Source organism: Bombina bombina, chromosome 11 (assembly GCF_027579735.1).
Source record: "Bombina bombina isolate aBomBom1 chromosome 11, aBomBom1.pri, whole genome shotgun sequence".
Classification (NCBI taxonomy): Eukaryota; Metazoa; Chordata; class Amphibia; order Anura; family Bombinatoridae; genus Bombina; species Bombina bombina.
In genome coordinates, this window is record NC_069509.1 from 3,553,370 (window position 1) to 3,567,345 (window position 13,976).

A 13,976-nucleotide genomic window follows, 5' to 3' on the forward strand; every position below is an offset into this window, starting at 1 on the left:
CCTGCACGGTGCTTAGATGAATCCGTGTGAGCCGTGGCATTAGAAAAAGGTGAGCGGTCAGCTGGCTTAGTCCCTTCTATGTTGCAATTATACTGAACAGGGCTAGAAGGGGATCTCAGCTCTCGGCTAAGAGCCGCATGTTGAAAGTCTAGAATCTCCATCAGGTTACATAGTGCGTTAGTAATGCGTACCTCCATGCCGGATAGGATAACAGACCTCCTAATGCGACACAACCGCTGGATAAAAAGTTAGAAGTGCTGATAGATAGGCAGGCTCCTTACCCCAATGTACCGATGAGGAGGGAGATCGTAATGAGCAGCTGTGTCCGAGTTAGTAAAGATTACACAGCATGTGTGAGCGGCCATCTAAAAACCAAGATGGCGTCCCACTTCGACACTGTAAGATATAACTCTCTCTCTAGGCAGGCATCTGAAGAGGCTAGGAGCACTCTAATTTCATGTCTTCTTAGTCATGTCCTTCAATAACGGTCTTGGTAGTTCCAAGGAACGTATAATACCCCAAAAACAGCAATATATCAGGCTGGAAGCCAGGAGCTCTAGAGATGTGCGTCTGGCATGCTCGGAGGTTGGCCCCGCCCCCCTATTTTAATTTTTGAACCCAATAAAAGTTATATTTTAAATTTAGTGTCTATTCCTATTCCCGCATTCCAACCCTGGATTAGCAACTAAGTGAGGGTTATTCGCAACTAACTTGCAATTTGACCTAGGAGTGCTGTCTATGTGTATGCTTTTCTCTTGTAAATTTAAGTATTCTCAATCATACACTAAGCACCCACATCTAGCCGTATTATAGTGGCACAAATAAAGATACAAATAGGTCTATTACATAGAAGTAGTGCCATTGGTAATTTTTTGTTTAATTAGCTGTTTGTTGTTTACTCTGGACAGAGGAGAGGTCAGAAGGCCTCGGTAACCTCTCTTTCTTTTTGGCTTCGGAGTATAATCCGTTTAGCCTATGAGACTGCTGGACAGCAGCCTCCTGAAAGGATTACAGCTCATTCTACTAGAACTGTGGCTTCCACCTGGGCCTTTAAAAATGAGGCCTCTGTTGAACTGATTTGCAAGGCTGCAACTTGGTCTTCGCTTCATACTTTTTTCCAAATTTTACAAATTTGATACTTTTGCTTCTTCGGAGGCTGTTTTTGGGAGAAAGTTTCTACAGGCAGTGGTTCCTTCCGTTTAAGTTCCTGCCTTGTCCCTCCCATCATCCGTGTACTTTAGCTTTGGCATTGGTATCCCACAAGTAATGGATGATCCGTGGACTGGATACACTTAACAAGAAAAAACATAATTTATGCTTACCTAATAAATTTATTTCTCTTGTAGTGTATCCAGTCCACGGCCCGCCCTGTCCTTTTCAGGCAGGTCTAAATTTTAATTAAACTACAGTCACCACTGCACCCTATGGTTTCTCCTTTCTCGGCTTGTTTCGGTCGAATGACTGGATATGGCAGTGAGGGGAGGAGCTATATAGCAGCTCTGCTGTGGGTGATCCTCTTGCAACTTCCTGTTGGGAAGGAGAATATCCCACAAGTAATGAATGATCCGTAGACTGGATACACTACAAGATAAATAAATTTATCAGGTAAGCATAAATTATGTTTTTGCAAAATGTGTTTCGTCTACTAAGAGTACAAAATAACACGTCATAACTGCCGCCAAATGAGACAATCCACAATCGATAGTAGGCTAAGGCTACGGGCTGGTAGGCTGGTTACGGGCTGTTTTTGACTATCAAAATATAGCGAGATTTAATTTATCAGTAATCGACTAATGCCTTACTAGTCGAACAATGAGAGACAGATCAACTAATTGATTAGTCGACTAGTCTAACTCAGCCCTAGTATTTTTACAAGCAGGTTATTTACTCAGGCCAGCCATTTCTATATTGGTTGTGGCTGCCTCTTCTACATTCTGACTATCCAATCTTTCAGAACAGTATTCCGATTATACCCTGACAGTAAACAATATCTTCTTTTTTTTTTCTTTTTTTTTTAAAAGGCTAATTATTTTATTTGTGATGCTGTATTTTATATTATGAAGATTAATGTCAAAAGCATGTCTTTGGCAGTGCTTGCCAGGATTACCTTATGGCTTATATCCTGTTTAGCTGTTATGGTGTCAATATCCACATTATTTGCTCTTTTCTTTCAGGGAAAGAAATTGTTTGGTTCTGATTTAGATTCTATTATATCTACTGTTACTGGAGGTAAATGGGCTTTTGTTCCTCAAGTCAAAGAGTCTCTAAAGATTGCAATAGTTTACATTACATTCCTTTTGTCAGAGTAGGGAACAAAAGGTTAACTGGAAAAAGTCAAAGTAGGGCAAGAAATCCTATCCCTACTACTAAGACTGCACGCGGTCCCCAATCCAGAGGTTCGGATAGGGAGCGGGTTAAGCCTCTTTTAGAATGCTTTATTTCAGTCTGTTCCAGATACCTGGGTCCTGAATATTGTTTCTCAGGGATATCAAATAGGATTCAGAACAAGGCCTCCCAAAGGAATGTTTATTCTTTTCAATGTTTCAAGGGGTCCTGTAAAAGCTTAAGCTTTTTTTTTCCAGTCTATCTCAGATCTGGAAGCTATCGTCGTGAATGTACCAGTTCCTGTGCAGGAACAGGGGGTGGGATTTTATTCAAATCTCTAAATTGTTCCAAAGAAGGAAGATACTTTCAGAGAACATTTCCAATTTCTGAGGTTTGGCTTTGTTACTCTTCCATTTGTTCTGGCTACAGCTCCAAGCATATTCACAAATTTCCTGGTTGCCCTTTTGTCTATGATCAGGTCTCTGGGTTATTGCAGTTTTTCCATACCTGGATGACATCTTGGTTCACGCTCTATCTTTTCCTTTAGCAGAATTTCACACCAACTAACTCGTCGTTGTTGTTTTGTGAACAACATGGTTGGAGGATCAATTTTCCAGAAAGTTATTTGATTGCTAAAACAAAGGTAACTTTTTTTTTTTTTGGGGGGGGGGGGGGGGGATTTCAAATAGATTAAGTGACCATGAGACATTCTTTAACAGAGTAGAGAAGGTTAAGGTTAGTGTCAGCCTTTCTGAACCTTCAGTCTCTTTCTCCTCGGTGGCTCATTGTATGGAAGTTCTAGGTCTCATGATTGCAGCTTCAGATGCAATTCCATTTGCTTGTTTGAGACCTCTTCAGCTTCGTCAATTGTGCAGAGATTATGCTCAGCTGTCTAAAAAAGATATTTTTGAATCCCAGTAGAAGTCAGTCTCTGACTTTCAGGGTACCGGGAACCAGACAGAAACAAATTGCTAAATTAATCACACCTTTATTAAAAATAACAAAAAATGACAAGGCCAAAAGACTAAGCCAGAGCGGGGGTAGTAAGACGAGCCGGGTCAGGAACATGAAGATCAGCAAAGTCGGGAACAAGCCAGGGATCAGGAACCAGAAGGGACGTCAAACAAGCCAGGACATACAGAGTCAGGAACATAGGAAATCACAGTGAAGTCAGAGACAATCCAAGGGCAATGGCAAATAGGACTCAGCCTGTTAAATAGAAAGTGATGACATCTTCATTCTGGGACTGTAACCTGTCTATCTCTGATGTTCTCCAGTTTGGCTATAAAAGGGAGCCTGGGAGTAGTGAGCAGCGTTACACACACACTGCTACCGGCAAGGAGAAAACACAAGTGAGTCTAAAATGGCAGCCAAGATAAAAACACTGCACATAACTAGCAAAATTAGGGTGAGACCCTGACACTGACTTGGTATCTGGATCATCAGTTTATTATTCAGGGGGCTTCTTTTGCTTGTCCTACCTGGACTGTGATCACTACAGATGCAAGTCTTTAAGGTTGGGGAGCTCTTTGCAGGTCTTTGAGAGAACAGGGAGTATGGGATCCTCTGGAGGTGAGGATACCTATAAATGTTCTAGAACTCTGTGCATTTTTCAGGGCTCTTCAAACTATGTTAAAAAGAGAGTCTCATCTTCTTTTTCCAGACAGACACAACAGTGGCTTATGTCAACCATCAGGAGGGAACTCACAGTTACTAAGCCATAAGGTAGGTGTCCTGAATTCTCTCATGGGCAGAAATCCATTTCTGTCTAATCTCAGCGATTTGATTTTCCAGAAGTGAACAACTGGGTTGCAGACTTTCTCAGTTGTTAATCTCTACTTCCAGGGGAGTGGTCTTTTCACCAGGATGAGTTCTATCAGATTGTGGCTTTTTGGGGTCTCCCAGAGATAAATCTGGTGGCTCTCATTTGAACAACAAACTTCCCAGGTACTTTGCGAGGTCCAGGGATCCTCAAACAGAGTTAGTGGATGTTCTCTAGTACAGTGATTTGCAAACTTTTTTTTTGCTGTGGCACTCTTTTTTACATTAAAAAAATCCTGTGGCACACCACCATCCCAAAATTTTACAAAATCACACATTGTAGCCTAATACAGGATATATATATATACAGGATATATATATATATATATATATATACACACACACACTGTACTGTGCTGTCATGCCTTGACTCCTACAAACTATACATGACATATTGACATTCATTCACAAACAATCATAATGATTGTCTGTGAATGAATGTCAGTCATGGTTGTAAATTATGCCTGATGAGCCTGTCACATACCTCCCAATATTTCAAAATTTGAAAGAGGGACACCCCCGCACTGTTGTCAGTCTGCCGAGGAACACCTGAGGATCTCTCACGGCACACTGGTTGAAAAACACTGCTCTAGTAGTTCCTTGGTCATTTCAACTTACTTATATTTTTCCTCCTATGGTACCTTTTACCAAAAGTGCTTTCCGAGATAAGCCTAGAGAAATCTTAAGTAATTCTGATTGCCCCAGCTTGGCCTCGCAGGATTTGGTATGCAGATCTAGTTCAGATATCCAGCTGTCCTGGCCTCTGCGATCAGAGCTTCTGTCTCAAGATCCATTTTTCCATCCGGCTCTCAAGTCTCTAAACTTAATGGCATGGAAATTGAATGGTTAAACCTTAGACATAGGGGTTTCTCTGATTCTGTGATTAAACCTTAATTCAGGCTTGTAAGTCTTTAACTAGGAAAATCTATCATAAGGTCTGGAAGGTCTTTATTTCTTGGTGTATAGATAACGTTTTTTTCTTGGCATTCTTTCAGAATTCCTAGGATTTTGCAGTTCTTACTGGATTGTCTGGGTAAGGGCCTATCTACAAGTTCTCTGAAGAGGCATATTTCTGCTCTTTCATTTTTGTTCCATAGGAAGATTGCTAATCTTCATGATATTTATTCATGGTTTTGTTTAGTGTTTAGGCTCTGGTTCTTATCAAGCATATTAGAAAGGATAAAGTATGAAGCAATGTTAGCACTTCCCTTCAGGTGCTCGCTGCCAGCCCCGGTGCTCCCAAAGAGTGTATAGAAGCAGAAAGTGTTAAAAGTGGCGGTGGTGTGTCACCTCCATGAAACCAAGCTGCCCACGTCCTCTGAGTCAACCTTGTTGCTTTCACCTCCAAAATAAAAGAGCTCACAATAGTGTAGCAGATTTCAGACAATGTGGTAGGTGCACAAACTGGTTATACTCACAAGATTGCAGTTAAAATAAGCCTTTTATTAAAATCATCACAAAGGTGTCTTCAGGTGCAGCTTAAGGTTTTATTTAAAATACAACTCCACGCGTTTCGGCTAGAAGCCTTTATCATGAGCATAAAGTTAAAAATTTCTGGAACAAAACCTGAAGACACCTTTGTGATGATTTTAATAAAAGGCTTATTTTAACTGCAATCTTGTGAGTATAACCAGTTTTTGCACCTACAACATTGTCTGAAATCTGCTACACTATTGTGAGCTCTTTTATTTTGGAGGTGAAAGCAACAAGGTTGACTCAGAGGACGTGGGCAGCTTGGTTCCCTGGAGGTGACACAGCGCCGCCACTTTCTGGTTCTCATTAAACCTGCAATAATGCCAACTTCTCCTCCATGGAATATTAACTTGGTGTTAAGGGTTTTGCAGGCTTCTCCTTTTGAACCAATGCACAAGGTGGATAATAAACTGCTTTCTTGGAAAGTGTTATTTCTTTTGGCTATCTCTAATGTTAGAAGAGTTTCTGAATTATCTGCTCTTTCTTGTGATCCCTCCTTATTTGATTTTTCATCAAGATAAGGCAGTTTTACTGACTCCTTTTTACTTTTTGCCTAATGTTATTTCTTCAGACAACAATAGCAGAGAGATCGTTGTCCCTTCTTTGTGTCCTAATCCCAAGAATGCTTGAAAGATCTTTGCATAATTGTAATGTTGTTAGGGCATTAAGATATTACATTGATTCTACTAAGGACTTTAGACAAACTTCTAGTTTGTTCATTCATTTTTCTGGTTCTAGAAAAGGTCAGAAAGTTTCTGCAGTTTCTTTGGCTTCTTGGTTGAAATTTTTGATTTACAAGTCTTACTTGGAGGCAAGACAGTCTTCACCACAACACGATTACTGCTCATTCTACTAGGTCAGTTGCCACTTCTCTCTCTCGGCTTTCAAGAAAAGGCTTCAGTTGACCAGCTTTGCAAGGCATCTACTTGGTCTTCTTTGCATACTTTTACAAAATTCTACCATGTTTTATGTCAGCATTTGGTAGGAAGGTTCTTAAGGCAGTTGTCTGTTTGCCTGATTGATTTATTTTTTAAGTACATTAAAAAAATGTTTTTATCGGGGTTGTGGATTTAATTTCTCAGTTAAAAATATGTTGTTAAATCCCTCCCTTTATCTAATTACTTGTGAACTACACAGCTTAGGTATTAGTTCCCGGAGTAATGGATTGTGAACTCTCATCACCTGTATGAAAAAAACATAATTTATGCTTTCCTGATGATACATTCATTTATTTTGTGGTGGTGAGAGTCCACTAGACACCACCCTTTGTTTTCTAGGGTTCATTTCTTTTTTTGGCACATCTTTTTCCCCTGCTCCTTTTTATGGCTCTTATCCCTTTTTCTTACATCACTATGCTTGGCTATACATTAGAAACCTTGGCACTCCAGATGTTTCAGAACTACATTTCCCATGATGCTCGATTGGTCTTCAGGTTGTCCTAAGCATCATGGGAAATGTGGTTCTGAAACATCTGGAGTGCCAAGGTTTTAATCACTGCACTAATGTATGTGTGAGGTGGGAGGGGTTTTATAGGGCTCTTAGGGTTTGGGAATTTTTACCTCCTAGTGGTAAAAAAAGAGTAATTCCCAGGAGTAATGGAGTGTGGACTCTCCCCACAATGAAAGAAATAAATTTATCAGGTAAGCATAAGTTATGAGTTTTTTTTTTTTTTTTAATTCTTTCACTTTTTAATTGTAATAGGAATGAAGGATGCAACACGGAACAGCCTTTTATGTCCGATTCAGATTTTAAGGTGAGACTTTGTCATGTGTAATGTTTTCCTTATTTATAGATATCTACCAGTAAGGAGACGGGCTTGCGACTCCTCATTGCACCATAGTCATTTCCATTATGCTTTAGTTAAACCAGGGGCTCAAAAGATTTTTCATTTGGTATATTTTTTAATTGGAAAAATAAACATCAGTGTTACTAACAAAATAAGTTTAAATGTTTTAGAACTTTTTTTGTGTTAAAGGCTGATTGATATATATACTGTATACAGAGCTTTTGTAATGCAGCACTTAATAAGGGACACTGAACCCACATTTTTTCTTTCATGATTCAGATAGAGCATGTAATTTTAAGCAACTTTCTAATTTACTCCTATTATCATTTTTTCTTCGTTCTCTTGCTATCTTTATTTGAAAAAGAAGGCATCTAAGCTTTATTATTGGTTCAGGACTCTGGACAGCACTTTTTTATTGGTGGATGAATTTATCCACCAATCGGCAAGAAATGGGCCGGCATCTAAACTTACATTCTTGCATTTCAAATAAAGATACCAAGAGAATGAAGAGAATTTGATAATAGAAGTAAATTAGAAAGTTGCTTAAAATTTCATGATCTATCTGAATCACGAAAGAAAAAATTTGGGTTCAGTGTCCCTTTAATTACTGATATATACTGTATACAGACCTTTTGTAACGCAGCACTTAATTACTGATATATACTGTGTATAGACCATTTGTAATGTAGCACTTAATTACTAATATATACTGTATACAGACCATTTGTAACGCAGCACTTAATTACTGATATATACGGTGTATAGACCTTTTGTAATGTAGCACTTAATTACTGATATATACTGTGTATAGACCATTTGTAATGTAGCACTTAATTACTAATATATACTGTATACAGACCATTTGTAACGCAGCACTTAATTACTGATATATACTGTGTATAGACCTTTTGTAATGTAGCACTTAATTACTGATATATACTGTGTATAGACCATTTGTAATGTAGCACTTAATTACTAATATATACTGTATACAGACCATTTGTAACGCAGCACTTAATTACTGATATATACTGTGTATAGACCTTTTGTAATGTAGCACTTAATTACTGATATACACTGCACATATATAAACGTATTGTGTGCGCAGACTTTTTCGTAATCCGGAGCTTAATTACTGATATATACTGTGCATATATAAACATTTATTGTGTATGCAGACCTTTTTTGTAATGCGGCACTTAAAGTGATTGTCAATGCTAGCGTGTTTGAAACGCTAGGATTGACCATTGGAACAAATAAAGGGGACTTTCATTCATGAAGTATAAAAATTGCTGTTTTGCTAAGAGGTGATGTTTCCACCTCTTAGCAAATAGCCGTGCAGGAAATTCCGATTATCCTAACTTTGTGACGAAATAATCTAGATTTTATTAAAAAGACAGAGACGAGTATTTTGCTTTAACTTTTCATTTACTGCTCAGACAGCTTTTCAAAGAACAAAGCTATAAAACAAAAAACATAAACAAAGTGAATACCAGGAATGGACCAATGAGGTAATGCCCTAAATGGTCAGATATAACAGTGACCAATCAGAGAAGTCCCCTAATAATAAATTGTCCATTAACTTATAAATCTTCCTTTTTGAACTTTGCAGGAGAAGTAAGAAAGTCGAGTTGCAGAACTTTGGAGAAAAACAGACCCAACAGGAACAAGATGATAAACAACATCCAACAGCCGAAGAAATATTTTTGTTTGAAGAAAAGATTCTTACATGATGTAAAAGGAGATTTATCCACCAAACCTGAAGAACTCATTGAAGAAACAGTCGTAATAATTCAACATGTTGACAGTCTTCTTAGATCCCTGGATTTGAAGGATTCGGAACTAGAAAATAATAAAATATAGATTAGCAATAAAATTATAAGTATAATAATGGGAGGGACAATAAAAAAAAAACTACAAACAAAATAGAGGAGGAAAAATACTTGTCTCTGTCTCTTTAATAAAATCTAGATTATTCCATCACAAAGTTAGGATAATCAGAATTTTATTACAAGGACAGAGACTCCTATTTTTCTAGTTTAACGCAAAATAATCAAGATACTAACTGGTGTGGAAGAGAATGAATAGGCTTAAAATACAATTGTCTAAAAGTTTTGTCAGAAGAACAATCGGCAGCATTTAAAATCTCCTGAAGAGAAGCCGATTTAGAAAAAGCTTTAGAAGCAGAGGCTCCTCTGATAGAATGAGAAGTACAATTGTATTCCACACCGACCTGTACCATAATCCATTTAACCCATCTGCTTATTGTAGGAGAAGAAACAGGTAAGTGAGGAACAGAAAAATAAATCAAAAGTTGTTTAGCAGATGGAGATCTAAGTGGTAAGGTTCTACGTTCATATTCCTTTAGACATAATACTATACATAATTTAGGGTTTTCATAAAAATATGGATAAAAAATGGAAGAGGAAAGAGTTTTTGTCTTACGGGAAAGAGTAAAAATGACTCCTTGAGGAGAAAACATTTTTGAGTCATAGTCTATAGCCCTTACATCAGAGACCCTTTTGCAAGATAAAAGGCATAAAAGTGTAGAAAGCTTAGCTGTAAGCTGTTTGAGAGAGAGAAATTCATTGTCTGGCCATTTATTATAAAGAGAGATAATTAGGTCCACATCCCAGAAAAAAGAATATTTAGGTAAGGGAGGCCTTTTGAGGCGAATAGATTTAATTAACCTGCAAATTAAAGGATTTTGGCCTATGGGGATATTGAGCTGCAGAAATCTGATAACATTAATGGACCTGTATGCCAATCCAGCCTTAAAAAGTGAAGATAGTTAATGATTTCACTTAAAGGAGCTGAAATTGGATCCAGGTGTCTGAAATTGGATCCAGGTGTCTGAAACTGCACCAGCTAGACCATTTAAGCCAGGCGGATAAATAACATTTTCTGGTTCCTGGAGCCCAGGAGTCTTGAAGGAGGAGTTTAGCTTCCTCCGAAAGTCCTTCGCTAGTCCAAGAGCCCCTGAAACCATCCATGCAATGAGTTGTAATTTGCCTTGAAGAACAAGGCTGTGAAATTCTCCGAAAGGGTCTGTTAGAAGGTTGGATTGAAGAGGAAGGAGGATTGGAGGAAGAAATGACATCTCTAGAAGAAGGGGATACCATACTTAAGTCGGCCAGAATGGGGTTATGAAGGGAATTCCTCTTGACAAACAGAAGGGTTCCAAGGATCCTCGAAAAGGGAGGGAAGGCGTAAGCTCCTTGATGAGGCCACTGTTGAAGAAAGACATCCATGGCGAGAGCCTCTGGATCTGGTCTCCAACTGTAATAAGGAAAAATCTGGAAATTCAGACGGGAGGCAAAAAGATCTATTATAAATGGGCCTCTCGAGAGAAATTTGCTGGAAAGGAGGATTAAATTTCCAATCGCTGGAATCCGAAAGGTATCTGGAGCCCCAGTCTGCCATCTGATTGTTGAGACCCCGAATATACTCTGCTCGAATAGATATATTCTGAGAAAGACAATGATGAATAAAATAGCAGGTTAGATCTGACAAGGTTTTTGAAGTAGTACCCCCGAGATGATTGATACAACGGACAGCAGAAATTTTGTCCATCCGAAGTAGAATAGAAATCGGGTGACCTTGTTTTACAAAACTCTTTACAACAAAGGCTCCCGCTAGGAGTTCCAAACAGTTGATATGAAACTGACTCTCTAGTTGACACTATTTTCCCCCTGTAATAGAAACACCACATCTTGCTCCCCAACCAGATTTACTGGCATCTGATTCTATGATCAGATCTGGAGTGGAACCGAAGATAACTTTGCCGTTCCAGGCTTCGATGTTGAGGAGCCATCAATTGAGTTCCACTAAAGCCTTGTCTGATAAGGAAATCTTGTCTTGATAAGGAAGACCTTTTCGAAGATGAACATTTTTTAAACTCTGTAGAGCTCTGTAGTGAAGAGGCGTTGGGAAGATAGCTTGAATAGAGGATGAAAGAAGTCCAATGACCTGAGCAAGGAGACTGATAGTGAAAGTCTGTTTGTTGAGTAAATATCAAATTTCTCTCTTGATCTTGTTGATCTTTTCTAAGGGAAGGTTGAGAGTAGCTGAAACAGAATCTATTATGGAACCCAGAAAAACTAATTTTTTTTTATTTTTTTTTTGCTTTATCAGGGGTTAGATGTGTGTTGTGAGGAAGTTAAGGAAGAGGGCATTCTGCCTTTAAAGTATATTTGGTCTTTTTTGATACTGGTCTACGAATGTAGAAATCTAAAAAAATTGCTACCCTCTTAGAGGGCCTCCATTGCGAGGACCGAGGATGGTGCAAATCATTAGGATCCATGTAAGGAATACCTAAATTATCAATAAGCTTAGGGTTTTTAGATTTAGGGGGGGGGGGTTAGAATTTTTTTAACAAAATGAAGGACAAAATAGAGATAAGAAAATAATAAACTTATATCACACCATTATTATTTTTTTAATTACAAATGTAATGGAAAAAAAGGTACTTATAGAAGATTTTTTGAAATTGATAACAAAACCAAGGGATTGAAGAAGATGAATGGAAATAGAAAGGTGATGTTGAAGATCTGAAGGAGACTGATGAATAATAAGAATATTGTTTAAATTAATTATAAGTAAAATTCCTCTTTTCTGAAGCCAGGCAACTACAGGTTTTAAAATTTTTGTGAAGACCCAAGGGGCAGAGGAAAGACCGAAAGGAAGGCAAGGGAATTGCCAGAGAGAGTTGTTTCAGAAACATGTGAGGGATTTCCTGAATTCTGAGTGGATAGGAACCAACTTTCACTGAGCAGCAAAGTGAAAAGAGGAAGATTCATGAGTTACTGGACAATTTATTATTAGGGGACTTCTCTGATTGGTAACTATTATATCTGACCATTTAGGGCTTTACCTCATTGGTCTATTCCTGGTATTCACTTTGTTTATGTTTTTTGTTTTATATGTTTATGTTCTATGAAAAGCTGTCTGAGCAGTAAATGAAAAGCTAAAACAAAATAGGAGTCTCTGTCCTTGTAATAAAATCCGGCGCCACAGTCGTAGAACCTGATAATTCCTCCTTTTTATTTCATATCTAACATAATTGTTCTCTTTTGAAGTAAGTCACTTTAGGGATTGAAGAAGCTAAACCTTCTGATGATAAACCCTGTAATCGTTTAAATTCAGTATATAAAACTGTTAAGCTCCCTGAGATTTTCCCTATACCTGATGCTGTCTCTGATATGATTGCTAAAGAATGGTCTAAACCAGGTGTCTCTCTGAACCCTTTAAGGTTTAAACAACTATATCCTTTACCTGCTGCTAACTTAGAGTTATGGGAAACGGTTCCCAAAGTTGATGGGACTATTTCCACTCTATCTAAATGCCCTACTATTCCTTTAGAAGACAGTACTTCTTTTAAAGACCATTTAGATAGAAAACTTGAATTTTATTTAAGAAGGGCATATCTACATACCGGCTATATCTATTGCTGACGTAGCTGCTGCTTCTATTTCTGGTTAACTAGTCTTGCACAGCAGTTGTCTTCTGACCTTGAATATTCTAATCTCTTGAATTGACTTCAAAATGCAACGATTTTTATATGCGATGCAGTGTTTGATATTATGAAAATGAACATCAAGGGCATCTCAAGCTATACTTACCAGAAGAGCCCTATATCTTAAATCCTGGAATGCTGACATGGTGTTTAAAACTATATTACTGTCCCTTTCTTTACAAGGAAATGAATTGTTTGGGTCTAAACTGGATTCTATTATTTCTGCTATTACTTAAGGTAAAGGAGCTTTTCTTCCTCAAGACAAAAAGTCAAAAGTGAAATTTAAAGCTCCAAATAGTTTTTGTTCCTTTCGTCAGAGTAGAGAACAGAAAACTGACTTTTCCCTTAAACCCTCTAGCTCAGTCTGGACACCCACTTCTAATTGGAACAAATCTAAATAGAATAAGAAATCTAATCCAGCCTCAAAAACCTCATGAAGGTACAGCCCCAAACCCAGTATTACTGGTAGGGACAAATTAAACCTTTTTCAGAAAGCTTGGTTACAATCTGTCCAAAATCCATGGATTTAAAACATTATTTTCCAGGGATATCGAATTGGATTCAAAATAAGACCTCTTACAGGAAGGTTCTTTCTCACCCATATTCTAAAACATCCTATGAAAGTTTAAGCTTTCCTACAATCTGTCTCAGATCTGGAAAATACGGGAGTAATTGTTCCTGTTCCTTTGCAGGAATAGGAGATGGGATTTAAAGAAGGAAAACTTTCAGACCAATTCTGGATCTGAAAACTCAAAACAAATTTGTAAGCATTCCAACTATTCTGCCTTTTGTTCAACAATGTCACTTTATTTCCACAATAGATTTACAGGATGCTTATCTTCACAACCTATTTCACCCAGAATATTACCAGTTTCTGATCTTCTCTTTTCTGGAAAACCATTATCAGTTAGCTGCTCTTCCATTTTGGCTACAGCTCCAAGAATATTTACCAAGTTTATCAGTGCCCTTTTATCTGTAATCAGAGCTCAGGGTGTTGAGGTATTTCCCTACCTTGATGATATCTTGGTACTAGCTCAATCTTCTCATTTATCAGAA

General features: G+C 38.0%; 1 protein-coding gene across 2 annotated transcripts in view; it reads left to right on the forward strand.

The window, feature by feature from the left end:
* PRR14 (proline rich 14) overlaps nt 1-13,976 on the forward strand; it is a 189,815-nt gene that overhangs the window by 45,942 nt on the left and 129,897 nt on the right. For both annotated transcript variants that reach the window (XM_053694991.1, XM_053694992.1), the window contains exon 6: nt 7,321-7,372. In XM_053694991.1, the coding sequence (XP_053550966.1) occupies nt 7,321-7,372 (52 nt within the window). The remainder of the gene's footprint in view (nt 1-7,320; nt 7,373-13,976) is intronic.